The sequence below is a fragment of the Entelurus aequoreus genome, linkage group LG02 (assembly GCF_033978785.1).
Source record: "Entelurus aequoreus isolate RoL-2023_Sb linkage group LG02, RoL_Eaeq_v1.1, whole genome shotgun sequence".
NCBI classification, from domain to species: domain Eukaryota; kingdom Metazoa; phylum Chordata; class Actinopteri; order Syngnathiformes; family Syngnathidae; genus Entelurus; species Entelurus aequoreus.
In genome coordinates, this window is record NC_084732.1 from 9,909,564 (window position 1) to 9,936,036 (window position 26,473).

At 40.8% G+C, this 26,473-nt stretch overlaps 1 protein-coding gene across 1 annotated transcript in view; it reads right to left on the bottom strand.

Moving 5' to 3' along the window:
* Nucleotides 1-3,259: 3,259 nt before the first annotated feature.
* The window catches only part of LOC133630048 (retinal dehydrogenase 2-like), a 55,854-nt gene continuing 32,640 nt past the window's right edge, over nt 3,260-26,473 (bottom strand). The window contains exons 7-13 of the mRNA XM_062021290.1: nt 25,775-25,888; nt 15,414-15,516; nt 12,743-12,927; nt 12,496-12,660; nt 10,801-10,958; nt 4,152-4,226; nt 3,260-3,989 (exon numbers count right to left, since the gene is read on the bottom strand). Coding sequence (XP_061877274.1) covers nt 3,917-3,989; nt 4,152-4,226; nt 10,801-10,958; nt 12,496-12,660; nt 12,743-12,927; nt 15,414-15,516; nt 25,775-25,888 — 873 coding nt within the window. The 3' untranslated portion in view covers nt 3,260-3,916. The remainder of the gene's footprint in view (nt 3,990-4,151; nt 4,227-10,800; nt 10,959-12,495; nt 12,661-12,742; nt 12,928-15,413; nt 15,517-25,774; nt 25,889-26,473) is intronic.

Here is a 26,473-nt window from a genome sequence, read left to right on the forward strand (position 1 = left end):
GACTTGTCCATGTTCTCCTGCACGTGGATTAGCCACTTCAATTAATGGATATAATTCCCCATCGTCAAGATTATAGCCTTGAGATGGCTTTTTAGGTTCGGGCGAAAACACTACCCCTTGCTTTTTGGACCATTTCAGGTCTGGCTTTTTTGGGTCCCTTTTTGATTTTACTGTTAGTTGTGTCGTTACACTTTCATTATATGGCGGTGGATTTTGTAATTTGTTTAGGTCTGGATATATCGCTGATTGGTGATTTGTTGTTGTTGGCGCGCTGTGTGTGTCGGCTTCTGTTTGTACTTCTTCCTCACTTGACTCATCCTCACTGTCTTCCCTTACAAACTGCCTATTTCTTCTCCTAACTGGCCCTGTTTCATAATCTTCTGTTCTATGAAACATTAGCTTTTCGTCTCTCTTAGCCCTTTCTTTTCCCTCTTCTCTTCCTTTTATTTTCCTTTCTTCCTGCTCTTCCTTTTTTTTATGTCTTTCTCCGTCTTCTCTATTTTGAGCCATTCTCATCCAGCACCCCGTGTGGTCCCACCCCATTCTGGCTAGCTTTTTTCTGTTACTTCTGCATTTTTCTATTATTGATTCCCGCAACTTTAATATATCACCTACTTTGAGGCATCCGGTAAATTTATGTTTTGATATCCAGTGATCGAGAAATTTCAGTAAATCTGGGTTTTTTATTTCTACTGCATTCCAGTCTTTACATTTTAACTCGTCTTTTGGACTAACCTTTGGTTTACTTGTCCCTTTTCCCATTTTATAAATTTGGAGTAATCCGTCGTCCCCTACAGAGCCGAACTTATAAGGATTACTTTTTCTTTGTTGTAAGATAGTGGTTTAATTTATTATTGTGGTACACGTCGCTTCTACTGGAGTTGGTTCCCCAGTGGAGGTGTCTTGCCTACAAGCTTCCACAATAACCCACTATTTACTTCTCACAACTTTAATATGGAGTGATAGCCTAATGGCGATTACTCCCACACACTCTGACGTTCATGCATACTTTTCAGTGTTATGATATTCAGAAATGTTCAATGTTTCATACATGTAGCGCTCCGACACCCTCCAGGTTATTGTTTTTACGGACAAAAATTCAGTTTTTTTTTTTTTTCTGAATAGACCATTTTAGGTCTGTGTTGGACGCCGTCGTCCTCAGGTTATTAGTTCACGGATATTTCAATATTTATTGTGGGACTCCGACACCCTCCAGTATGTTTGTTTATGGTTCACGGATATTCTGGGACTCCGACACCCTTCAGTATTTTGGCCTCTTCAGTTTTTATCTTAATTCAGTTTTTATTTTAAATATTAATACTCACAGACTTCGGACTCCGACACCCCTCTAATTATTTGGCCTATTTACCTGTTAGAGCCTAGGATTTACAGGGTTTGTAATAGTTCACGGATATTTCAAATTTTATTGTGGGAGTCCGACACCCTAGACGTTTCTTTTTCTGTCAATTGAAACGTACTCACTGCTCTCTGCATTCCTTCCTCTTGTCCTTGGATTTCCGTCAGTTTTTCAAATTCCAGCCAAAATGAAGAAAACAGCTTCCTCAATCAGGAGTTGGTGGCCATTCCTCTGGTTTCACTCACTCCAGCTGGAATCGTCAAAACGTATTGGATCCGGCTCGAAGGACCAATTAGATGTTAGGTTCAAACCCTGATGACATCTGTTAAACAAGACAAAAGGCAAGGAATCAAACAGAGACAGAATTAAATTTGGACTCAATATTAAGGAGAGACATGGCCACTGTACTTTCTGTACAATCCTGCACCACGCTCTGACGAAGAAGCTTTTCGTCCTCTCTTTTATTTAGATGTTCAATGTTTACGCAACAACACATTTCTCAACAGGATTGGGTAGTATGTAAACAGTCCTTGTTTTCGGTCACAATAGAAGACAAAAGAAGAAGATCCCTCGGGCCTGGGCTTGTCGTAGATTCAGCTTTGGCAGGTTTTTGAGGACAATGGATGACCCCTCCCGTCTGTTTCTACCGTACACAGCGGAATCTTCCAAGCGTTTGGCTTGGTACAGCTGAGTCAGCTTCTTGTCTGTTCATTGGGAACTCAGAATGGAAAGTTTTTTGATAATTTAAATACAATTTTTCTGACAGAGGTGGTCCATAATACTGGGCTGGGACAGGTGCTGCGTTTCCGCCGCTTTGTGCTTCGCTGACCGATCATGACTGAGTATATCCGTTCGGCCACCGTGTTCAATGGAGAAGTCTGATCTACAAAATTTACAGGCAGCATACCCCTTCCCCTTCGAACTGTCCTGGATAAACTGAAATTCTTGTTTCCATTCGTTTTGGAATTTACAAGTGTATTTCTTCTTCTTACTCGTCGTCGGCGTCGCCATGGCTGTATCTTCCTCGTTCTTCTGCTTCGTCTCCTTGTTGTGTGCGCAGTTGTGCACTCTCTAAAAGCCGTAGATGTTATAACGTGATTGGGCAGGCACGCTGTTTATATCGTGGGAAAGCGGACGTGAAAACAGGCTGTCGACACGTCACTCAGGTCGCATGGAGCTGGAGGGGGCGTGGCCTCCAGCTGCGGCTGTAAATCGGGAGATTTTCGGGAGAATTGTTGTCCGGGGAGGTTTTCGGGAGAGGCGCTGAATTTCGGGAGTCTCCCGGAAAATTCGGGAGGGTTGGCAAGTATGGGCAAATCATTTTGAAAAAAAATTCCTGAAAACACGAGTGCTCCTGTTGTATAGAGATACTTGGAACACCGATCCTTGCGTTTACATTTTAACCTTGCCAGCGAACACAGAACACCGGGGTCTAAACGTGTGCTTTACATAACTGAGGCGTTCCTCAAGGCACCCCTTTAAATCCTCTCCTTTTTGTTATTTATATTTACTAATGTGATTTAGCTTGTTTATTTCAGATGCAGTCAGAAGTAATTTGTTTAACTTCTTAAGTTACACTAGTAGTGTTCCTCAAGGTTCTGTTTTAGGTCTTCTCTTTTTCATCACTTGTGTTATTCAACTGGTGGCCTACGAGTACAGTTCAAAACATTTGTTAGAGACTCACATTTTTGTAGAAGGTCCTTAGAAACAGCAGCACGTTCCTCTAACTCTGACAAAATAAATATACCAAAATAAAATGTGTACTGTAGAGGACACTCTCCGGTGTATACAAAATAAGACTAATAGTGAAAGGAGAAGTCCGGCCCCTCGGTCCTAAGCTTTCTGGAAAAGAGTCCCCCTAATATTGTTGTTGTTGTTCAAGAATAATGACACATACAAACATTTAACAAGAAAAAGCTCTTTTTTTTCTTTACAGAAAAAGAAAAAAAAACTATGGTGGTTTTGTAAATTTTTAGCATATGGCTGTATAAACATAACATAGATGGACATCAATACAATCAGATACATAACATTTCAAATACATCTAAGCCCTCTTTTAGTAAAGTTGTGACGAGGTTCAAATCGTCTCGTATACATCAGTCAAAGGTTGACATACAGTGTTAAGTCAAGTTAAAATAAAGACAATTAGAAATCAACTGAAATTGGGAATTTAACATCTCATCCATTCATAACTGAGGCTAATTGCATAAATTTTAGTGGCTGGACCAAAAGCGATGACACAATGTGAGGTGTGGTGACAGCCTCCGACATGGGCGGCGAATAAATGATGCATTGCAAGTGCGGCGACGGACTCTGGCAGCAGCATTTTCACGCTAAGTTTGGTGTTGTTGACCCGGGTGTAGCCTTGTTGGTCATTTGGGTTGTCTTGTGAGTGCTTTAGTGGCGTTAGTGGAGGAGGTACAGTGGGATGGTTCAGTGGATGTCACTCAGGGCATGTGTGGCCAAAGGGTTACAGCCTGTCACCACCACCGAGAGTTGCTTGGTTTCGCCACCGATCAGTACTGAGGAAGAGGCTGCCTCCCAAAATGAAAGGATGCCTTAAGAGTTCTTGGTGACCATTTTCATGGTGATGGTCTTCACCTCCGAGTACTCCTTCAGTCCACTCTCGCCCCTGCACACATTAATTAGATTGTTGCAATATGGGTCTTGTGCTTTAAAGTGTGAGAGATTCTTGGCATAGGAATATTGTAATATGCTCTAAAAAAGTCAGTATTAGTGATGTCGTGCTTCATTGTGTACACTCAGCGGACAGTTCATCGCGAGTCATACTCACAATTCACGTCCGTTGCCAGACATTTTATATCCTCCAAATGGACACTGTGTGCTGAGAGCGTTGAAGCAGTTTATCCTAAAAAGTACACAAAACATATATTACCCTCAAGGCGTGGAATTTTGGCCCAAGTGGAACATCATAGCAACAAAGATGGATGTAAGAAAAATATCATCACCATCGCTATTGCTATTTTAGCCACCCTCTGGATTTGATAACATAATCCCATTAGTATTTAGCAAACACAGCTGAAAGTAGTCAGTTGCAGATTGGGAGTTGCTTAACATCAGCCATCTGGGAAAAGACAACGTGGAAATATTCACAAATTAAAAAGGCTTTGGAATGAGACTTGATTTCAGGGGATGGTTAAGACTGTTTTGTACCAAAAACTTCTTTACATGTATTTGACTTCTCCCTTGCTATTATAAAGCAGAATTGTATTATCTATACAAGATTTGTAAAAAAAAAAATTAACACCTATTATTCAAAGTTGACTTTTAAATGATTTTCTTACACTATTTGTGCCCATAGAGTCCGTTTATAAACACCTAAAACATATTTTGCAAAAAATTAGCCCTTGACCTATTTTACTATAAACAGGCTAACCTAAAATGATGTTAAAATGTGAGTGTTGTGATAGCACTGTAGCTCACATAGCTAAGGTCCACAATATTTTCTTTCGTTTAGTGCTTTAAACCGGAAGTACAAGTGCCGTTCCGTGTTCTATCCTCCGTTATGGGTGCCGAATGTTAAAGTTCAATCACACTTTTCTAGCAGATATATTTCTCACATTTGGCTCATTTTTGTCACATTTAACAAACATTTCTCACATTTGGCTTATTTTCGTCATATTTAGGTCAAGATTAAATGTTGTTGAAAGGGACACGCGGTAGAAAATGGATGGATGAATGGCATCAAAATATTATATCTAAATGTTAAATCTAAATAATGAATATGAATCCAAATGTCACATCTAAATCTATATCTACAAAACCCAAAACCAGTGAAGTTGTCACGTTATGTAAATGATAAATAAAAACAGAATACAATGATTTGCAAATCCTTTTCAACTTATATTCAATTGAATAGACTGCAAAGACAAGATACTTAACGTTCAAACTGGAAACTTTGTTATTTTTTGCAAACATTAGCTCATTTGGAATTTGATGCCTGCAACATGTTTCGAAAAAGCTGGCACAAGTGGAAAAAAAGACTGAGAAAGTTGAGGAATGCTCATCAAACACTTATTTTGAACATCCCACAGGTGAACAGGCTAATTGGGAACAGGTGGGTGCCATGATTGGGTATAAAAGCAGCTTCCATGAAATGATCAGTCATTCACAAACAAGGATGGGGAGAGGGTCACCACTGTGTGAACAAATGTGTGAGCAAATTGTCGAACAGTTTAAGAACAAAATTTCTCAACAAACTATTGCAAGGAATCTAGGGATTTGACCATCTACGGTTCGTAATATCATCAAAAGGTTCAGTGAATCTGGAGAAATCACTGCACGTAAGCGGCTAAGCCTGTGACTTTCTATCCCTCAGGCAGTACTGCATCAAAAAACAATATCCGTGTGTAAAGGATATCACCACATGGGCTCAGGAACACTTCAGAAAACCACTGTCAGTAACTACAGTTTGTCGCTACATGAATAAGTGCAAGTAAAAACTCTACTATGCAAAGTGAAAGCCATTTATCAACAACACCCAGAAACGCCGCCAGCTTTGTTGGGCCCACGCTCATCTAAGATGGACTGATGCAAAGTGGAAAAGTGTTCTGTGGTCTGACGAGTCCACATTTCAAATTGTTTTTGGAAACTGTGGACGTTGTGTCCTCCGGACCAGAGAGGAAAAGAACCATCCAGATTGTTTTAGACACAAAGTTCAAAAGCCAGCATCTGTGATGGTATGGGGGTGTATTAGTGCCCAATGCATGGGTAACTTACACATCTGTATAAGCACCATTAATGCTGAAAGGTACATACAGGTTTTGGAGCAACATATGTTGCCATCAAGCAACGTTATCATGGACGCCCCTGCTTATTTCAGCAAGACAATGCCAAGCCACGTGTTACAACAGTGTGGCTTCATTGTAAAAGTGTGCGGGTACTAGACTGGCCTGCCTGTAGTCCAGACCTGTCTCCCATTGAAAATGTTTGGCGCATTATGAAGCCTAAAATACCACAACAGAGACCCCGGACTGTTGAACAACTTAAGCTGTACATCAAGCAAGAATGGGAAATAATTCCACCTGAAAAGCTCCTCAGTTCCCAAACGTTTACTGAGTGTTGTTAAAAGGAAAGGCCATGTAACACAGTGGTAAAATGCCCCTTTGCCAACTTTTTTGCAATGTGTTGCTGCCATTAAATTTTAAGTTAATGATTATTTGCAAAAAAAAAAAATTGTTTCTCAGTATGAACATTAAATATCTTGTATCAATGGACTGAATATAATATAAAACAGATGTTATATTATATTCAATTGAATATAAGTTGAAATGGATTTTCAAATCATTCTATTCTATTTTTATTTACGATTTACACAATGTGCCAAGTTCACTGGTTTTGGGTTTTGTAAATCTTAAATATAAATGTGATATGTGAACCTACAGTAAATCTTAAATATGAATTTAAATGTCAAATCCAAACATAAATGTTGGATCTAAACCTAAATGTTAAATCTAAATCTAAATGTTAAATCTAAACCCAAATGTTAAATCTACATATAAATGTTAAATCTAAATCTAAATGTTAAATCTTTAAATTATAAATCTTAATTATAAATCTAAAACTAAATGTTAAATATAAGTCTTAAATTTAAGTCTTAATGGGAGCTCTAAATGGTCAATCTAAACCTAAATGTTAAATCTTAATATAAAGGTTAAATCTTAAATCTAAACCTAAATGTTAAATCTAAATAATACATGTAAATCTTAAAACTAAATGTGAGCGCTATATGTTAAATCTGAGGGTAATGCAACAACTGTTGCTCTGCTCTGTTGCTGTTTAGCGGCCATTGTCAGGCACACATGCAAGAGGGAAGATGGATGGATGCATGAATTGATAGTGTTGTGTTGATACCAAGGGTTGTATAGTATCAATATATGATCACAGTCCGGGTCGCCCCAACCTATGTACAGAACAGTGTGTTTTGCGTAAAAAAATGCATATAAAATGTTAATTAATGAATGACAGGGTACATAGTATGACATTCTACCACAAACTCCTTCCTAGCCGCTTCCCGCTCTGTCATTGAAAGTAATATAATGGCAAAGTTTCCCGTTCAGGCACACTGGCTACTGTGGTGCACAACATAGGTCCTTGTCTATGGATGTTCTCATTCATCTAGGTCAGGGGTCGGCAACCCGCGGCTCTAGAGCCGCATGCGGCTCTTTAGCGCCGCCCTAGTGGCTCTCTGAAGCTTTTTCAAAAATGTATGAAAAATGGAAAAAGATGAGGGGGAAAAAAATACATTTTTTGTTTTAATATGGTTTCTGTAGGAGAACAAACATGACATAAACCTCCCTAATTGTTATAAAGCACACTGTTTATATTAAACATGCTTCACTCATTCGAGTATTTGGCGAGCGCCGTTTTGTCCTACTAATTTTGGCGCTCCTTGAACTCACCTTAGTTTGTGTCCATGTATAACTTTCTCCGACTTTCTAGGACGTGTTTTATGCCACTTCTTTTTCTGTCTCATTTTGTCCAGCACCCTTTTAACGTGCGTGAATGCACAAAGGTGAGTTTTGTTGATGTTATTGACTTGTGTGGAGTGCTAATCAGACATATTTGGTCACTGTATGACTGCAAGCTAATCGATGCTAACATGCTACTTAGGCTAGCTGTATGTACATATTGCATCATTATGCCTCGTTTGTAGCTATATTTGAGCTCATTTAGTTTCCTTTAAGTCATCTCAATTCAATGTATATCTCATGACACACTATCTGTATGTAATATGGCTTTTAATTTGTTGCGGCTCCAGACAGATTTGTTTTTGTATTTTTGCTCCAATATGGCTCTTTTAACATTTTGGGTTGCCGACCCCTGATCTAGGTGAATGTGTTGTCAGGGCATTCAATCGATCGCAATGGACTGTTCGGTTTGTCTTTGAAGATGTTTTGCCTGTCATCCAAGTAGGCTTCATCAGTTCATGCTCATACACTTAGACCAGAGCTACTCTTAGATTTAATTTGAATAACCCTCCTCTCCCCCTAGTTTTTGCCCTCACTCCTTGGTTTTGCGCGTTCTCGTCAATCAAGAGGCGTTCGAATTATCCATCAGATAGGGGGAAGTGCTAAGTACCTCCCTCGAAGGGAAGTGAGCTCGCAGACCTCTCTACACTATCGAGTGCAAGGAAAAAGATAGCAGACCAGAAACGCAGAGAAGCGAACAAATGTAGTTAATAAGAATAATTAATGATTTTTATTTAGTCAGCCTTCAAACCTTTGCTACTGCACGTAAATATTGGCTTCAAACACAAATACAAAATAAAACACATTTTACGTACCGCAACTGATGCGCCAGTACTTGCAAAAAAGCCAAACATCGCGTGTGACGGCATCTTCAAAGTAAACAAACATTTGTTGCATCTGCCTTACATCACTGCTGGCAAATGGCGAGGGTTGATGACACAGCGACGTCCGTATGCATAGGGGCGTATTTGCAGTACTTTGCCATGGCACTAGATGCGAGAGCCAAGGGCGAGGGTCAAGTAGAATAGGGGAGGGGAGGAGGGAGAATTCGAATTGAGCCTTAGACTTCGATGGGTCAGATCTAGACTTAGACGCAATCCGAATACTCCCCCTTCTCCTTGTTTAAGCACTTCACCCTTGGTTTTGCGCGTTCACGTCAATCAAGTGGTGTCCTATTTCTCCCTCAGCAAAGCCGAACATCCTGTTCGACGGCATCTTAAAAGTAAATAAATATTTGTTGCATCTGTTTTACATCACTGTCGGAAAACGCAGATGGTTGCTGACGTAGCAAAACTCGAGCAACGTCCGAATTCCTAGGAGCGTAGTTTCATCACTTTGCCATGGCACTAGATGCTAAAGCCAAGGGGGAGGATTAAGAAGAAGGGGAAACAGGGAGAATTTGGATTGAGCCTTAAACTCAGATTGGTCAGATCTAGTCTTGGACTCAATTTGATCGGATCTAGTTTTATATCTAGATTGGACGGCTCTAGTTGTAGACTCAGATTGGTCAGATCTAGTCTTAGACTCTTAAGACTCAGATTATTCAGATCTAGTCTTGGACTCAGATTGGTCAGATCTAGTTATAGACTCTTAAGACTCAGATTAGTCAGATCTAGTCTTGGACTCAGATTGGTCAGATCTAGTCATAGACTCTTGAGACTCAGATTAGTCAGATCTAGTCTTGGACTCAGATTGGTCAGATCTACACTAGACTAGACATTAGTATTGCAGTATTAGCATTAGTCCTTGTTTTGTAAGGCAGAGGTACTGGGTTCAAATCCTAGTTGTAGTTGAATTTGAAAGGTTTATAAAGATTATGTTACTAAAAAAAATGCATTATTGAATAATTTATTTCCAATTAATTTGTTTTAATACAAAACATTCATCAAATTAAATTTCAGTTTGATCAAAAAAGTACAAAGATGGTTTCACATCAATAAAAGTGTGACATTTTGAAATGGAGAATTAAATTCTGCTTGGGGCCCCAGTTTAGCCTGGGGCAGCCCTGGTTACACAATACTGCGAATAGCATTCACCATAAATACATTTTAAAAATGACTGTTAATACATGTGATTCCCTCAAGAATAATCAGAATCAACAGCAGAAAAAACCTGACCGGAACGTCCTTGTTTCTAACACATAAAGAGTAGGGTATGCGTAAATGTTTTATTATGAGGTTTAATAATGTAAAACATTTGTGAAAGTATACTCATGTGGAAAGCAATTTTTCAACTTTTGTATTCAAATTAAAACAATTGATAGGTGAGAAATCGGAAATCTATAATCGTTGTGCACTATAATTAAAACGAGGAATCAGAATCGTACAAATTGAAACAATGCCCAAACAACACTCAACAACATCAAAGTTGCAGATGTAATAATAAACATTTCCTGTAGGGCTTTGCTAAAAACATTTTTAAACGGGCTAATATCCATTTTGAAGGACACACATTCAAGACATTATAGTGGAACTGCTAAGACTAGAATGGTTGAAAAATAGGACAATATGGAACCTTTTTACTAACTGAATGAACTGAAGCCTGATCGATATACGGTATCAGAAAGTATGTTGGAATATCAGGAATGATGGAAAAGTTAAAAAGTCCACTATACTAAGTAATGAAAAATATTTGGCTCATAATGTAGGCTAGCCAGAAATCTAAGCTGAGCCAGAGGCATCTGCAAATAATTATGTAAGAACAACTAAACAATTAGAGGTGAATGCAAGAAGTAACAATTTATAGCCATTTCATTACACATAATTTAATTAGGGTGTCGATTTACATGTGGAGTTGTGTTGTTGTTACATCTAGAATGTATGCGCTCGGGGGCAGAAAAATGGAAAACCAAACATTTCCTTTGTAATGATAGTGAAATGGCACCACGCCAGTTTACAGTTAGTGTGTGCCAAGTGGGCAAAGGGCAGATACTTCGAAAAGTTGAAAACTTACCAGACAGTGCCAGCCTGCATGGCTGTGGATATGGTCATGGCTTTGTTGATGTCATTGGTGAACACTGCAGCAACCAAACCGTAGTCTGTGTTGTTGGCCCTTTCGATCACTTCCTCCATTGTTTTGAACTTCATTATCTGCTGTACTGGTCCAAAAATCTGCAAAGCATTTTCAGAACATACACATGGCTCATTCAGAAGGTTTTATGTTGATGGACGGAATTCAACACTTAGCCAAGGAAGTGATGTTTTTGTCGTTGTTTGGTTGTCTGGTAGCAGGATTACGCAAAAACGACTTAAACGTTTTCCACGAAACTTTGTGGAAGGGTGGGCCAAAGAAGAACTCATTCACCCTTAATGGTAACTCACTTAGAACATTTGAACTTAGCTGCTACTAATACGTTTGGATTATTACATCTGAATATTTCATTGTATTATTCACAATAAATACATTGTCAACCACAATGTTTTGTTTGATTATAATTGTGATCAAAAATAGAATCATTCAATAATCTTGAAAATTTGAAGTACAAATATTGGTATGACCAATACAGCCCCTGTAACTACTTGGTATTCGATCGATACTGACATTTATCGTATTGTAGACAGAACCATGAAACCACAGAAAGTAACCAGATGTTAACAATAAATAAAAAAGTAGATTGATAATAGTTTTGAGAAAATAATACAATTGGAAATGATGCTAGGGTAAAATTGGGAGCCTTTTAAACTTGTTTTGAAATGATCTTTCAGTAGGTGTCCATGCACTAAGTTAGTCCGATTTCTCAAATAGTTTGGCTCTAAATATGCCTCCTACATGGAAACACCTTAATCCGATCGTGTTTGGTTTTTGAAAAATCGGATTAACACACCTGGATAACGCGATTGGAAACCAGAGCTCTCTAAGGGGGAATGTGCGGCCAGAAAGAACAATTCGTATAGTGCATGCACCCGTCTCAATGTGCGGCACATAGCCCGGAAGCAGATACCATTCAATAAAAACGTAGCAGCATTTGTCATGAAGGAATATTTTTTATTTGCTTCACATATTAAAATAACAGAACACGAATGCAGCTGCGATAGGCTCCAGTGCCCCTCACAACCCCGAAAGGGACAAGCGGTAGAAAATGGATGGATGGATGGATGTTTAAGTACATCAATGGTAGATAAAAGCAACATAGATTTATTTAAGAAGGTAGCTAAGGAAATGTAAAATTCTGGCTTAATTCAGCACAATCCAAGCTCCTTTGTTGATGCTGTCTGCTATTTAACATCAGCATAGCTATTTGAAACATACTATTTGTAATCTGCCAATATTACCGCGGACATCACTTAAATCAAGGTGGCTAGTGTGACGTCATAGGTCAACCGGAAAAGGAATTAATTTAACCGCGCTAAAATGAAATAAGTGCCCCCCCAGTGTACGAGAGGCACACAGCGTATGACCAATAGTCACATTAGAGAAAGTGCATGGACACTTGGTCTTCACACGTAAGTGTGAAAATACAAAAAAACTAACTACTTGAGAAATCAGACTAATTTAGTGCATGGAAACGTAGTTATTTATTTGCCCAAAAATATATATTGTGATATATATTGTTATTGCAAAAAGCTGCCATATATATTGTGATATAGATTTAAAAGCCATATCGCCTATCCCTAATTATTACAGGATATGCCTACACAGTATTTTTACCTCTTCTTTGGCAATGCACATGTTGTCCCGAACGTTGGAGAACACGGTGGGCTCAATGTAGAAACCCTTCAAGCCCAGAGCTTTGCCACCACACTCCAGCTTGGCACCTTCACTGATGCCACTCTGGATGAACTCCAGCACACGGTTCTGCTGCTCGCGACTGATCTGTAGCAGGGAGGAATACAACGGGGGATGAGGAAGATTGTTTTCAAAAGAAGCAGGAGAAATAGTTGATTTACCCTCTCACCTGTGGACCCTGCTCAGCAGTAGGATCAAACGGGCTGCCCACGGTCCTCCTCTTGGCTCGCTCCACGCTCCTCCTGACAAACTCCTCATAGATGGGTTCCTCCACAAAGATGCGCGAGCCTGCGGTGCAACACTGGCCCGCATTGAAGAACACGCCCTGGTGGGCTTGTTCTACAGCTAGGTCCACTGAGGAAATGTAAATAGGAGTTGATTCAAAGGTATGATCGTGTCCAATTCTTTATGCTGTGTTTTGTTACATGTTTTGCCCAAATATTTATTGGAGTTATCCTGTGCCAAAGAGACAAAGACCCTGCTGTTGCACACAAAGAGTTAATAGACCCTTGTGATTTATGGGTCTGTAGCCAAAGCACCCAAGTGAGTCAGAGTCCACTTTCCTGATTTACGGACCTCAGGGAGATCTTCCAAGGATGTTGAAAGCATTTTAACGCTTCAGCTCGCCTAGTTTGGTGAGCTACTTTAAATCTATATGAAAGCCATCCATCCACAGGTTGTCGACAACTATGTTGTTAGGATTTTTTTTCTGTATATTCATATGATAGAGCATAGACATGATAATGTTTTAACACAACTTCCTGTTTATAGAAAATGATCATACCATTTTTGGGGTGAAGAAATCAATTTCCATGACTCATAAACAGCAAAAAAGAGAACATTCTTGAACAAAAGTGAAATAGACATGCTTCCGCCTGCTTGTTAGTTTGCAAACTACTTTCTAAAGCTAGCTAGAATTAATAGACTGAACCCTTACATTCTTGGACAATGGTTCCAAAATATTCCTCTATCTGCATTTTAAGCCATCCATCCATCCATTTTGTACCACTTTTAAAGGCCTACTGAAATCAATTTTTTTTATTTAAACGGGGATATCAGATCTATTCTATGTGTCATACTTGATCATTTCGCAATATTGCCATATTTTTGCTGAAAGGATTTAGTATAGAACAACGACGATAAAGATCGCAACTTTTGGTATCTGATAAAAAAAAGGCTTGCCCCTACCGGAAGTAGCGTGACGTAGTCAATTGAACATATACGCAAAGTTCCCTATTGTTTACAATGATGGCCGCATGAAGTGAGAGAGATTCGGACCGAGAAAGCGACAATTTCCCCATTAATTTGAGCGAGGATGAAAGATTTGTGGATGAGTAAAGTGCAAGTGAAGGACTAGTGGGGAGTGGAAGCGATTCAGATAGGGAAGATGCTGTGAGAGCCGGGGGTGACCTGATATTCAGCTGTGAATGACTACAACAGTAAATAAACACAAGACATGTGTATACTCTATTAGTCACAACACAACCAGGCTTATATTTAATATGCCACAAATTAATCCTGCATAAAAACACCTCAGTGTTTGTTATGCTAGCTCCTAGCTCCTATGCTAGCTCCTAGCTCCTAGCTCCATACAAGCCGCCAATCCAATTCAAACACCTGCACAACACACACAACCACTCAGCTCAAAAGACCGTTCACCTAACCCAAGGTTCATAAAGCTTATATATTTAAACAAAGTAACGTATGTGACGCGCACGTACTGGCAAGCGATCAAATGTTTGGAAGCGCAGCTGCTACTCACGGTACCTGATATTCAGCTGGGAATGACTAAAACAGTAAATAAACACAAGACATATATATACTCTATTAGCCACAACACAACCAGGCTTATATTTAATATGCCACAAATTAATCCTGCATAAAAACACCTACGTGTTTGTTATGCTAGCTCCTAGCTCCTCTGCTAGCTCCTAGCTCCATAGAACACGCCAATACAATTCAAACACCTGATCAACACACACAATCACTCAGCCCAAAAGACCGTTCACCTAACCCAAGGTTCATAAAGCTTATATATTTAACCAAAGTTATGTACGTGACGCGCACGTACGGTCAAGCGATCAAATGTTTGGAAGCCAAAGCTGCATACTCACGGTAGCACGTCTGCGTCTTTGTCATCCAAATCAAAGTAATCCTGGTAAGAGTCTGTGTCCCAGTTCTCTACAGGCGTCTGTGTATCGAAGTCAAAAGTCCTCCTGGTTAGAGTCTCTGTCATCCGAGTTCTTCGATCTTGACTGCATCTTTCGGGAATGTAAACAATGAAACACCGGCTGTGTTGTGTTGCTGCTGACTTCCTTCGCAAAATACGTCCGCTTTGCACCGAGAACTTTCTTCTTTGCTTGCTCAGCTTCTTTCTCCATAATGCAATGAATATAATTGCAACAGATTCACCAACACAGATGTCCAGAATACATCCAGAATGAGATGAAAACAGCTATTTCGTATTGGCTTCAATGTGGAAGCCATACCCGTGTTCTACTGGCTACGTCACGCGCATACGTCATCCTCAGAGGCGTTTCGAACCGGAAGTTTAGCGGCAAATTTAAAATTGCACTTTATAAGTTAACCCGGCCGTATTGGCATGTGTTGCAATGTTAAGATTTCATCATTGATATATAAACTATCAGACTGCGTGGTCGGTAGTAGTGGGTTTCAGTAGGCCTTTAACCTGTTTTGCAAAATGTAATTCCTTGGCATTCATTCATTTTGCACCACTTATCATTTTCATGGTCATAGGTGAGCACCCTGGACTGGTGGCTGTCAATGTCATACATACAACCAATTCAAAGCTTCTGATGATGTAATACTTGTGAACTTACAATCCGCATCTGCGAATATGATATTCGGATTCTTGCCTCCCAGCTCCAGCGTCACTCTCTTTAGGTTACTCTTTCCAGCTGCTTCTTGGATCAGCTTTCCAACCTAGCCAGAAAAAAAAAAAAATTAAAGTTTAATTTAATTCATAAAGGCCCTGCATTTCAAGATCAGGAGTCACTAAATAGCTCCATGGGATGGATAACAAACTTGCACCACCTTTGTGATGTGTGACACAGGAGGAGGAAGTGAGCACATGTGTGGGTAGCAGCTTGTGAAAAAAGAGAAGTGGAGTTCTCATGTATCGGTAGGGAGGTTTTCTTTGTCATCATTCTAGTTAGTACTTTACTCCTTACTATAAAGGTATCATATGTTCCTTTTTTTCATCCAATATTGGCACACAACTTGAAAGCGGTTTATGATAAAGCAGACGAACATGAAACTGATGTTGGGGGTTGGTCGTTGAAATGTATTAATTTACTCTAGAACAGAGCTTTTCATAGTGTGGCCCAGTGAACCTTCCCTCAGAGAATATAATACGCCTGGAGCCGCCCCACTCCCTGAAAAACAGATTTTTTTGGAGAGTACTTTGTGGTAACACTACATTCTGTTAACTCCCTTACCATAGGAACTAAAAGTTAGTGTTGTCAAATGATTATTTTTTTTAAATCCGGTTAATCAATTTTTAAAATTAGGATTAATCATGAATAATCACAGGTTATTAAACGCTTGCATAACTCAAATTAACTTAAAAAAAGGGCCCAAGCGGTAGAAAATGGATTGATGGATGAGAACGTCATACAAGAAGACTATACAAATGTTATCCTTGAATGCACGTTTGCCAGAGTCAGAGTCTCCTCACTCATCTTTGCAGTGACGTATACATTGACCTGATCACTGACTATAACAATTCACGCCGCTTTTCAGGTAACCATCTGCGGTTAAGGTAAAGGAGCATGTACAGTCAAAATAAACTGGATGATTAATCTGCGTATAGGAATGATTGTGGGGTTTTTATCTGATTAATCGCATGAGCTAACTACTTATTTTTGACAGCCACACTAAAACATATTCATTTTGCACTGAAGTTAGCTCATTAGCGCCTTGCATGCACTAACACACGCATGCACAGGAAATCAGTAACAACATACTGTAATGTTATGCTACAAATTTAGTTTTTGGATTCAGCTGTCATGAGAACAGGAAAAGCTGTAAAAAAAATGTGCTCACAACTTAAAGCATAACAGTTAGTCGAGAGACAACTTTTATGTCAAAACATTCTTAAATTGATGTACCACTGTAGGCGCCATGTAAAATGTGTCATGATCTCTCATAGCATTTATTCTTCGTTTTTGGAATTTTTTTTTATTTCCTCTTCAGTGCTCTTATTTTTGTTTCCACTACATTTTTGCCTCCATTTTCAATCACTTTGCTTGTCTGAGCACTGGTGTTTTCGCCTGTCCCTGATTAGCAATTAGGACACACCTGTCACTGGTTGCCAATGAAGCAACTTTTTCGTTTGAATGGCTGGATCACTGTGCTTTGTACCTCAATGCTACATGGCTTTCCCTATGCTGCCTGTGACTGTGTACTTCTCTGTTGCACTGTTTTTGTATTTTTTAATGAATACATTTTACCTGCACACCGCCTGCCGTCTCTGCATCCCGAGATCACGACCAACACTACAAACCATGTCATCCGTTTTTAAAACCTTTCGTTCTCACAGATCTATCCACATATGAATGTTGTGTATGTGCACACACATGTACAAGAGAGCCATGAGCGCTAGTCAAGTTATTTGGGCCAAACAACCTTTTGTACCCAATTTCTATTGTAGTTGTGAAAAATGTTGATATTTTTTATTTTTATTTAAACACACTAATGTTTGTTAGCCAGTGGTGGTCTTCTAATGTTGAGCGTTATTATTTCTTTTTTGAGTCAACATACATAGGTTTCAAAAATAAGTTAAGTATTTTTTTGTTTTTGAAGTCTTCTGGTGCCTCCCACTTTAAAATAAACTGAAGCTTTAACAGTCATAACAGTTTATTGCTGCTTCCATCCAAACTACCTTTCATTAGGTACACCTGCACAATTTAATGAGATCCAAGGCAACACTTATATGAAAAAAATCTTTTCTTTGCATCTCTGCCAGCAAAAGACATTCTCACTATGGTTCCTCAACAGTCGAGTGGGCTGTGTTGGCCCGGCACCGCAGGAGTAATCAAACAGCACAACATTTGCCTTGGAATCACCTGTCTTTGATCAGCACAGCGTGCCTGACTAAGGGGAGGTTAGTTTGTTCTCAATGAGAGGTAAACAAAGCCTGTTGAACCGCCAGACTCGCCCATGAGGAGTCACAGCCTCACGTGAGTCACCGCAGGGAGGACTCCAAAGCTAAAATGCACCTGCAGCCACAGCACCGATTTCCACTCAGCAAGAAGATGCTGCTCTCCCTCTGATATCCATGCTACTACTTTGCGGTGACTCACTGTCTGGGCACGGGCAGCTTCTGACAGCATTGGCTCTTTTCCACTCTAATTGACTCCAGATCACAAGGAAACAACAGGAAAACCGGTAGGAAAAAAGCATGCGGACCACTCACCAGGGAAATTTTCAATCAAGGCGCGTTGATTAAAAAACTGAAAAAATGTTTTCTTACTAGAGGCAGTTATGCAAGATCGCGTGAGAGGGAAAACACACTATACCGCCCTTGCAAAACAACATATCTTATACAATAGGTAAACAAGGATTTGGCCATTGTTCGTGAATACTAGCTGAATTTAATGATTGGCACCTAAATTATTTAGATGAATGATTGTGCACTTGAATTATGCCATGACTTTACTGTAGAGGAGTCCCGTTTTTGGCCTCCGATCTCGAGCCGATTTCGAGTCCCCATTCGATGTTTTGACAATAGATTACAGAACTAAAAATGTTTTATAGCAAGTAACTAAAGTAAACACGATAACACATTTTTATAAAGTTTGTCTTATTAAATTTGGAATTTTTAGTATTGTTTTATATTCAAGTTTCAAGTTTATTATTCTTCGGTCAATCGTCAACAAAATAAAAAAACAGTTGTAAATTCATAATTTAAAATTGAAAATGTTGCAGACCGAAAGGGTTTAGGCTGAAGTTGAACACTTATTGCGCCTAACCCTATAAACAATGTCAAGTACAAAATAAACTTCCGAAAATTATTAAATGTCCTTTGTACAACATATTATAAATACACATTATACATAACATAAACACAGTTCAATTATATACACAGTAAAGGCATGTGAAATATCCTTGTACACATGTTAAACCTTTGTACCAATTTATATACTATATACAAACAATTATACTTCCATTATTATTTATATCCAGTGTTGGGACTAACGCGTTACTAAGTAACGCGTTACTGTAACGCCGTTAGTTTCGGCGGTAACTAGTAATCTAACGCGTTATTTTTTTATATACAGTAACTCAGTTACCGTTACTGCATGATGCGTTACTGCGTTATTTTACGTTATTTGTATGTAGTATCGGCTAGAAACTGAAGATCTGAGTGTGTTTTATTGGAGCGCTCCGGTGGAAAAGAAGAGGCGTGCTTTCCCCCACCCACAGAAAGCACGCCTCCCCACAGGGGAGACGTTCCTCCAGAGCCGTACTTCGGGTCTAACAACCTTCACTTTACCCGGAAGAGGGTCTTTACAGCTGAGGGTGAATGACGAACCCGGCGGTTTGTTGCAACTTTGTGACTTTATTGCACGCAGCCATCCACCAAGCTAGAGCACCTACACGCACTCACTGTCGCCGCTCCCTCACCTCTCTCGCCCACTCACTCACTGACGTCACTCACCTCTCATGCTGTCATATCTAAAAGGGCCACACACACACACACACACACACACACATACGCTACTCTCATAACAACTAACAAGACATCATGGCGAAGCCAGAAGTCGAGTTTTTTAACATGGAGACATTCTCAATACTTTTCTTTTGTCGAGCACAAAGAAAATAACATTTTAGTTAAATGTAAGTTGTGTCTTGGATCAAAGATCCTATCTACTTAGAGTTAAAGTTAAAGTGCCATTATGTTGCAGCTATTTAAAATAGTTTTGTCAACTTTTTCTGGCCTGAAATAAATTGGCCCTTTGAAACATATCTTTGTCTTTGTGTGTTGTATGTAGACCACATTGCTTTCTGAGGTCAGTGATGCAAATGCATGTGTCACGGCCGGGGCGCATTGGAATGCGCCCTCAACCTTGCGCGCTGCAAGCACCGCAGGACACGCCCCCACACGCGCCGCGCAGACCGCGGCCACGCACCTCCACAGCTGGCGGCAATCCTCTATCAGCACACCTGCCGTTAATGAAGTAGCTGCCTTCATAAGCGTGGACAACCTGGCATGCCGCCGCCGGAATATAGTCTTCAATTGGCGTTTAGTAAGCGACCATCCTGCTCGATGCAATCCTGCTCTCTCTGTCTGTTTTCCCTTCCGTGTCTCATTGTCGTGTCATCCTACTGCAGACCTCCGTTCCCGTGTTTTGACGTTGCTGTGTGACTCGTCATTCCCCGTCGTTCCCCTGCTTCCCTGACTGCCTCCTTCGTTCACTCCTTGCTCTTCCCTGGATTCTGACGCCTCTCTATCTCCCCGGATCTGCCTGCCCATGGACTTCCTCTTCTCTCGTGCAACACTTGGTAACACACACTTCAGTTAATCTACACACATAGTCACCCTCATACACTCTTGGATTTTGTCACACTCCATTCTAGTTTATTAGTATTGTTAATTATTATTATTATATATATATGTATGTTACTATAGATATAATAAATAATTGTACATACTGCCATCTAGTGTCTGTTTGCCGTCACCTCCCCTTAGTAAACCACAACAGTATATTCCGGCCAATTGATTAGGGACCTGACGGCACAATTAATTAGCCCCGCCCCCAGTGACTTTAGCCCCGCCCCCAGTGACTTTAGCTCTGCCCCAGTGACTTTTTTTCTTTTCTTCCTCCTTTCTTTTTGCCCCTCTCATTATGTCTTTTTCTTTTCAATCCACCCTGGACAATTTTTGTAGCCCACCTCAGCAAAATCTTGAAATGTTTAGCAGTGCTGTAGGGATAGAAGAATTTACCCGCCGCCTGGCCACCCACCTCCCACCCTTAGTGACTGTCCCTCAGTCAGCTGGAAGCGTCTGGCATCCGCGTTCGGAGGGGGGTGGGGTAGTACTAGTCTCTTCCATTTTAGTACTGGTGGCTGTGCTGATGTGGTAGCACAGCTGCACCCAGACAGGCTACCACCTGCCAGACAAATACCGCCTGTCTTCTGCTTTTCTCAGCCGCAGCCACCAGTCTCCAAGCTAGCACCTGACCCCGAGCTAGCGTCCGAGCTAGCACCTGACCCCGAGCTAGCGTCCGAGCTAGCACCTGTCCCCGAGCTAGCATCTGTCCCCGAGCTAGCACCTGACCCCGAGCTAGCGTCCGAGCTAGCACCTGACCCCGAGCTAGCGTCCGAGCTAGCACCTGACCCCGAGCTAGCGTCCGAGCTAGCACCTGACCCCGAACTAGCACCTGACCCCGAACTAGCGTTCGAGCTAGCACCTGACCCCGAACTAGCGTCCGAGCTAGCACCTGACCTCGAACTAGCGTCCGAGCTAGCACCTGTCCCCGAACTAGCATCCGAGCTAGCACCTGTCCCCGAACTAGCCTCAGAGCTAGCACCAGCTTCCAGGCTGACTCCTGCGTCTCCGCCAGCTTCCAGGCTGGCCTCGACCTCTGCCCCTCGGCCTGCAGCGTCGACCTCAGCACCTCGGCCTGATCCTCAGCCGTCCTCGTGTCCGGCGCCGACAACGCCTGCTGCTTCCATGCCTGCATTGCCGATGACATCTGCCGCTTCCACGTCGCCGATGACGTCTGCCGCTTCCACGTCGCCGATGACGTCTGCCGCTTCCACGTCGCCAATGACATCTGCCGCTTCCTCGCCGCCGATGTCTGTCACTTCCACGCCGCCGATGACGTCATCCTCTTTGCCTCCGATGTCACCTCCTCGTCTCCGGCGAGACTCATCATGGCACCACTTGCGTCCGCCTTCCCGACGGCCAAGAGGGTGGCCGTTCCTTGGTCGTCCGCCTCAGCGGCGTTCTTCTCTCCACCAGACTCGTCCCCGGTGGATTCGGGGACACTTGGGCCGGCGACCCACCTCCAATTCGCCCCTCCGCCCTCCCTTGACTTTTGTTCCCGTGTTTCTGTTGGTTCCAGCTAGAGGACATCTGGGAGCTGTCCATAAGGAGGGGGATACTGTCACGGCCGGGGCGCATTGGAATGCGCACTCAACCTTGCGCGCTGCAAGCACCGCAGGACACGCCCCCACACGCGCCGCGCAGACCGCGGCCACGCACCTCCACAGCTGGCGGCAATCCTCTATCAGCACACCTGCCGTTAATGAAGTAGCTGCCTTCATAAGCGTGGACAACCTGGCATGCCGCCGCCGGAATATAGTCTTCAATTGGCGTTTAGTAAGCGACCATCCTGCTTGATGCAATCCTGCTCTCAAATTCTGTTTTCCCTTCCGTGTCTCATTGTCGTGTCATCCTACTGCAGACCTCCGTTCCCGTGTTTTGACGTTGCTGTGTGACTCGTCATTCCCCGTCGTTCCCCTGCTTCCCTGACTGCCTCCTTCGTTCCCCGACTCCTTGCTCGTCCCTGGATTCTGACGCCTCTCTATCTCCCCGGATCACCTGCCTGCCCATGGACTTCCTCTTCTCTCGTGCAACACTTGGTAACACACACTTCAGTTAATCTACACACATAGTCACCCTCATACACTCTTGGATTTTGTCACACTCCATTCTAGTTTATTAGTATTGTTAATTATTATTATTATATATATATGTATGTTACTATAGATATAATAAATAATTGTACATACTGCCATCTAGTGTCTGTTTGCCGTCACCTCCCCTTAGTAAACCATAACAGCATGTCAAGTTGATCAACAGATTGTATTATTCTCCAGTGCAATAACAGTACTGAAATGAAGGCTAAAAGGGCATTAATGGGAGCCTTAAAAAAAGGGGGGGAAGAAGTAACTAAATAGTTACTTTTCACAGTAACGCATTACTTTTTGGTGTAAGTAACTGAGTTAGTAACTGAGTTACTTTTGAAATAAAGTAACTAGTAATTGTAACTAGTTACTGGTTTTCAGTAACTAACCCAACACTGTTTATATCCCACATTTAGTATTTGAATTAACATTGATCATAGTATTAACTACTGTGTTGATTCAAGAGTGATATATTTTTTCAAGACATTAGTCTTAAAGTGTTTTTTAAATGTGTGAATGGAACTGGAACATTTTAAGGAATCATCCAAGCTGTTCCAGAGTTGAACCCCCCTGACAGAAACACATCTACTTTTTAAGCTTGTTCTTATCTTAGCTTTCTGGAAGACAGCTGAACCTCTGAGGTCATAGGGATTCTCTCTGGGTTTAAACCTCTCCTGTAGACATCCAGGCAGCATGTGGTTATGAGCTTTGTACGTCACAATAGCAGTGTTGAGGTCAACAAGATCGTGCAGTTTTAATGTTTTTAATTTAATAAACAGAGCATTGGTATGGTCATGATAATCTGCATAATTTACAATTCTAATCACTTTCTTTTGAAGTAGGAATATAGATTTAATATTTGTTTTGTAATTGTTACCCCAGATTTCAACACAATAATTAAGATAAGGGAGTACGAAAGAATTATATAACATAATAAGAGCCTTTTGATTTACGGAGTTTTTGATTTTGTGTAACAGAGCAATATTTTTTGCGATCTTTGTCTTAAGTATATTTATGTGCAGTTTCCAATTTAATATATCATCTATATGGATTCCCAAAAATGTTGTTGAATACACCCTTTCTATCTCCATATCATCAATTCTTATATGACACTGTATGTTATTTTTCCTACTTCCAAAAATGATATATTTTGTTTTATTTAGATTGATTGATAGTTTATTGGCATCAAACCATTGCTTTAGTATGTGGAGTTCACTCTCTACAGTCCCTAAGAGTTGGCCAAGGTCTTGCCCAGAACAGTACAGACTTGTATCATCAGCAAAGAGAATACATTTGAGTTTTTTAAAGATTTTACAGATATCATTAATGTATAATAAAAACAATTTTGGTCCCAGTACAGAACCTTGGGGTACTCCATTTGTTATAATCTTTTTATCTGAATCTACATTATTCATATGCACGTACTGTTCTCTGCCACCAAGATAACTTTTCAACCAATCATGAGCAAGACCTCTAAAATCATACCTCTGCATTTTGTTTAAAAGCAATGTGTGATCGATGGTGTCAAAGGCCTTGCTCAGGTCAATAAAAACGCCAACAACAAACTCCCTCTTATCAATTGCAGTGGTTACCTTCTCAACTAGTTCCATCACTGCCATGGAAGTGGACCTGTTTGGTCGAAAACCATATTGGTGTTCACTTAGCAAGTGATGCTTATCAATAAAACTGTCTAATCTTGACACAAATAATTTTCCAAGGATTTTTGAAAATTGTGAGAGTAGAGAAATAGGCCTATAGTTGGTGAACTGATGCTTATCTCCACTTTTGAAGATGGGAATAACTTTTGCAGTTTTCATTTTCTTTGGGAAAACACCTTTTATAAAAGAAATATTACATACATAAGTGAAGGGAACAGCTATAAAATCAACAATTTCCTTGATCAGAGAAAAGTCCAAGTCACAGCAGTCTGTTGACTTCTTGTTTTTCTGAGAATTTACAATTTCTGTGATTTCACTTTCATGAACGGGGGTTTTAAATCAAATTTGTGGAATTTAATTTTACGTAGCATTTTTTTTTTTACTAAATAACCTAGTGCACATTAACTCAACAAAAGTAAATACTACTAGCGGCTCCCATTTAAATAATTTGAGTTTTGGCCTAAAACTGAAGGAGTAAATCCAGAGACTAACTCCTTGAGTTTGTAAACAATAACAAAAACAACCCCCAAAAAATATTTTTGTAATAACACGAACAACAATCATATCGCTCTAATCACTTTCGTATCAATAGTACGACATCTGGATCCATCACCCCTATTTTACATTAAAGCATTAGCGGTTAGCTTCTTGTTTTGTCCTGTTTGGTGAGTGTGTGTAGCATCGTTATAACCATTCCTTTTCCTCTAGTCCTCCAGTGATAATGTTACTAATTTTTCGCCATGCTGGTGAGGATTAATATTCTAGAAGCATTAAAGTCTTTTTGGCACTGTAGATAAATGATGCCTTCGTTGCAGCCTGCTCTCAAATTCGAGCCGGTGTTCTAGCAGGACACGCACCCTCCTGGAGTCCATGCTCCCCTGCGATCCCAAGAGCGATAAGCGGTAGAAAATTAAAAATGGATGGATGGATGGACAATCTTTAGTCATGTAAACACTTGGAAACCGCTCCGGTAAAGATCAGCTTGGCTTAGCAGCTCTTCAGCCGATCAGTTAAAAAAGGCAATCCGATCAGGATCGGCCATCTCTACTTTCCTCTGGCTCCAATAAACCATGCATGTTTTCATAACAATATTAGTTGTTTTCTACGCTCAGCATCTTAATGTTGCATAATCACGTTGCCATCAGGGCCATATTGAGTACAGCTGAGATTACGTCATTCGTTAATGTCATGGCACACGTTGCTGCATTTCACTGAGCTCCACACTTTAGTTAGTGCCCTGTGTTTGTTTGGTCCAAGATGGAGGCTTATCACAAAGATGCCAATAACGCATACCTGTGCACAGCACCTAAATCAAAACAGATTGTATAAAGCACAGGACTAATCCAAACATGACATGCCTCATTTGGCAAAGGGGTTTGTGAAATACAGGCTAGCAATGTTAGTTCTGTGTTTGGTTTACTGTAAAAGCTTTTATCATAGGGGTTAGAATGCAGTAGAAACAGCAGATATTTATTAATGGTCTGTAGAAGAGGAATCTGCTGCAAAGAATGCAGTTGGATCCTTCCCCTAACATGGTATGCACTCAATTATTTAGTTTCCCATGAGCTTCTTTCCAGTCATGTAAAACTACAGTAGTGTGTGGCTGAACAGTAAAGGGTTAACAAAGGAGGGCCAGTGTTTTTAAACAGATGTTTGTATACTCTTGACAGAGCAAATATGTGCACATGTGCAAGATAAAATCTGACATCCTTGCCAAAAAAGAATAATGACAGGGCTTTCTGTTTATATAAGACCCCATTTGTTTGTCATTTTGGATCCAAAGCAGGCTCGATGTCCTCTAATTACCCAGCATGCTCGCTTATCCCGCACATGTTGGTCACTGTGTCACTACGAGCCAGCAGCTGTTCTCCCACATGAAAATGTACCTGCGTTGATCCTGTGAACGCCACTTTGTCGATGCCCATGTGCGAAGCAATCGCCGCTCCCGCCGTTGGCCCGAATCCTGGCAAAATATTGACAACTCCCGGTGGAAAGCCAACCTGTCAAAACAATATGAGAGGAAACAAGGCTTAGCGGAGATGACTGCAGAGCCAAGCAAAACTACAGGCAACATGGGGGAATCCAGACCCAACCCAACCTTCCTACCAGCACAAAACGAAGAGAACTTCAAAAAAGAGAAAGGACCCAGACAGACAGACTCCATGTTGAGGTGAGGCCGGATTTGCAGGATGAGATAGATCATGATAATATTTGTCTAATCTGATCACCATACTAATCCTCTTGTCAGTCACATCACTGATGACACTTTGTAGTTGACTTTTTTCCCGGCTTTTCTTCTGAATTGTTGGATTATCATTGGATCATTGACATTCTTAGGTATAGGTTCTGTATGTCACTAATTCAACATTACATTATTCAAACCAAAAAATATAAGAACAACAGCAACAGCTAGCATATGTTGCCAATAGTAGTTTAATAAAAAGAACAGATTCGGTGACAGGCTTTCCGGCTATCAATCATTGCTGTCTCGGGAAAAGGCACATGCAAAAAATATATATATTTCCGAAAGAAAGGATTAAAAAGGGATGCTATGCAGATTGCTTTATTCCTTATGAATGAAATCA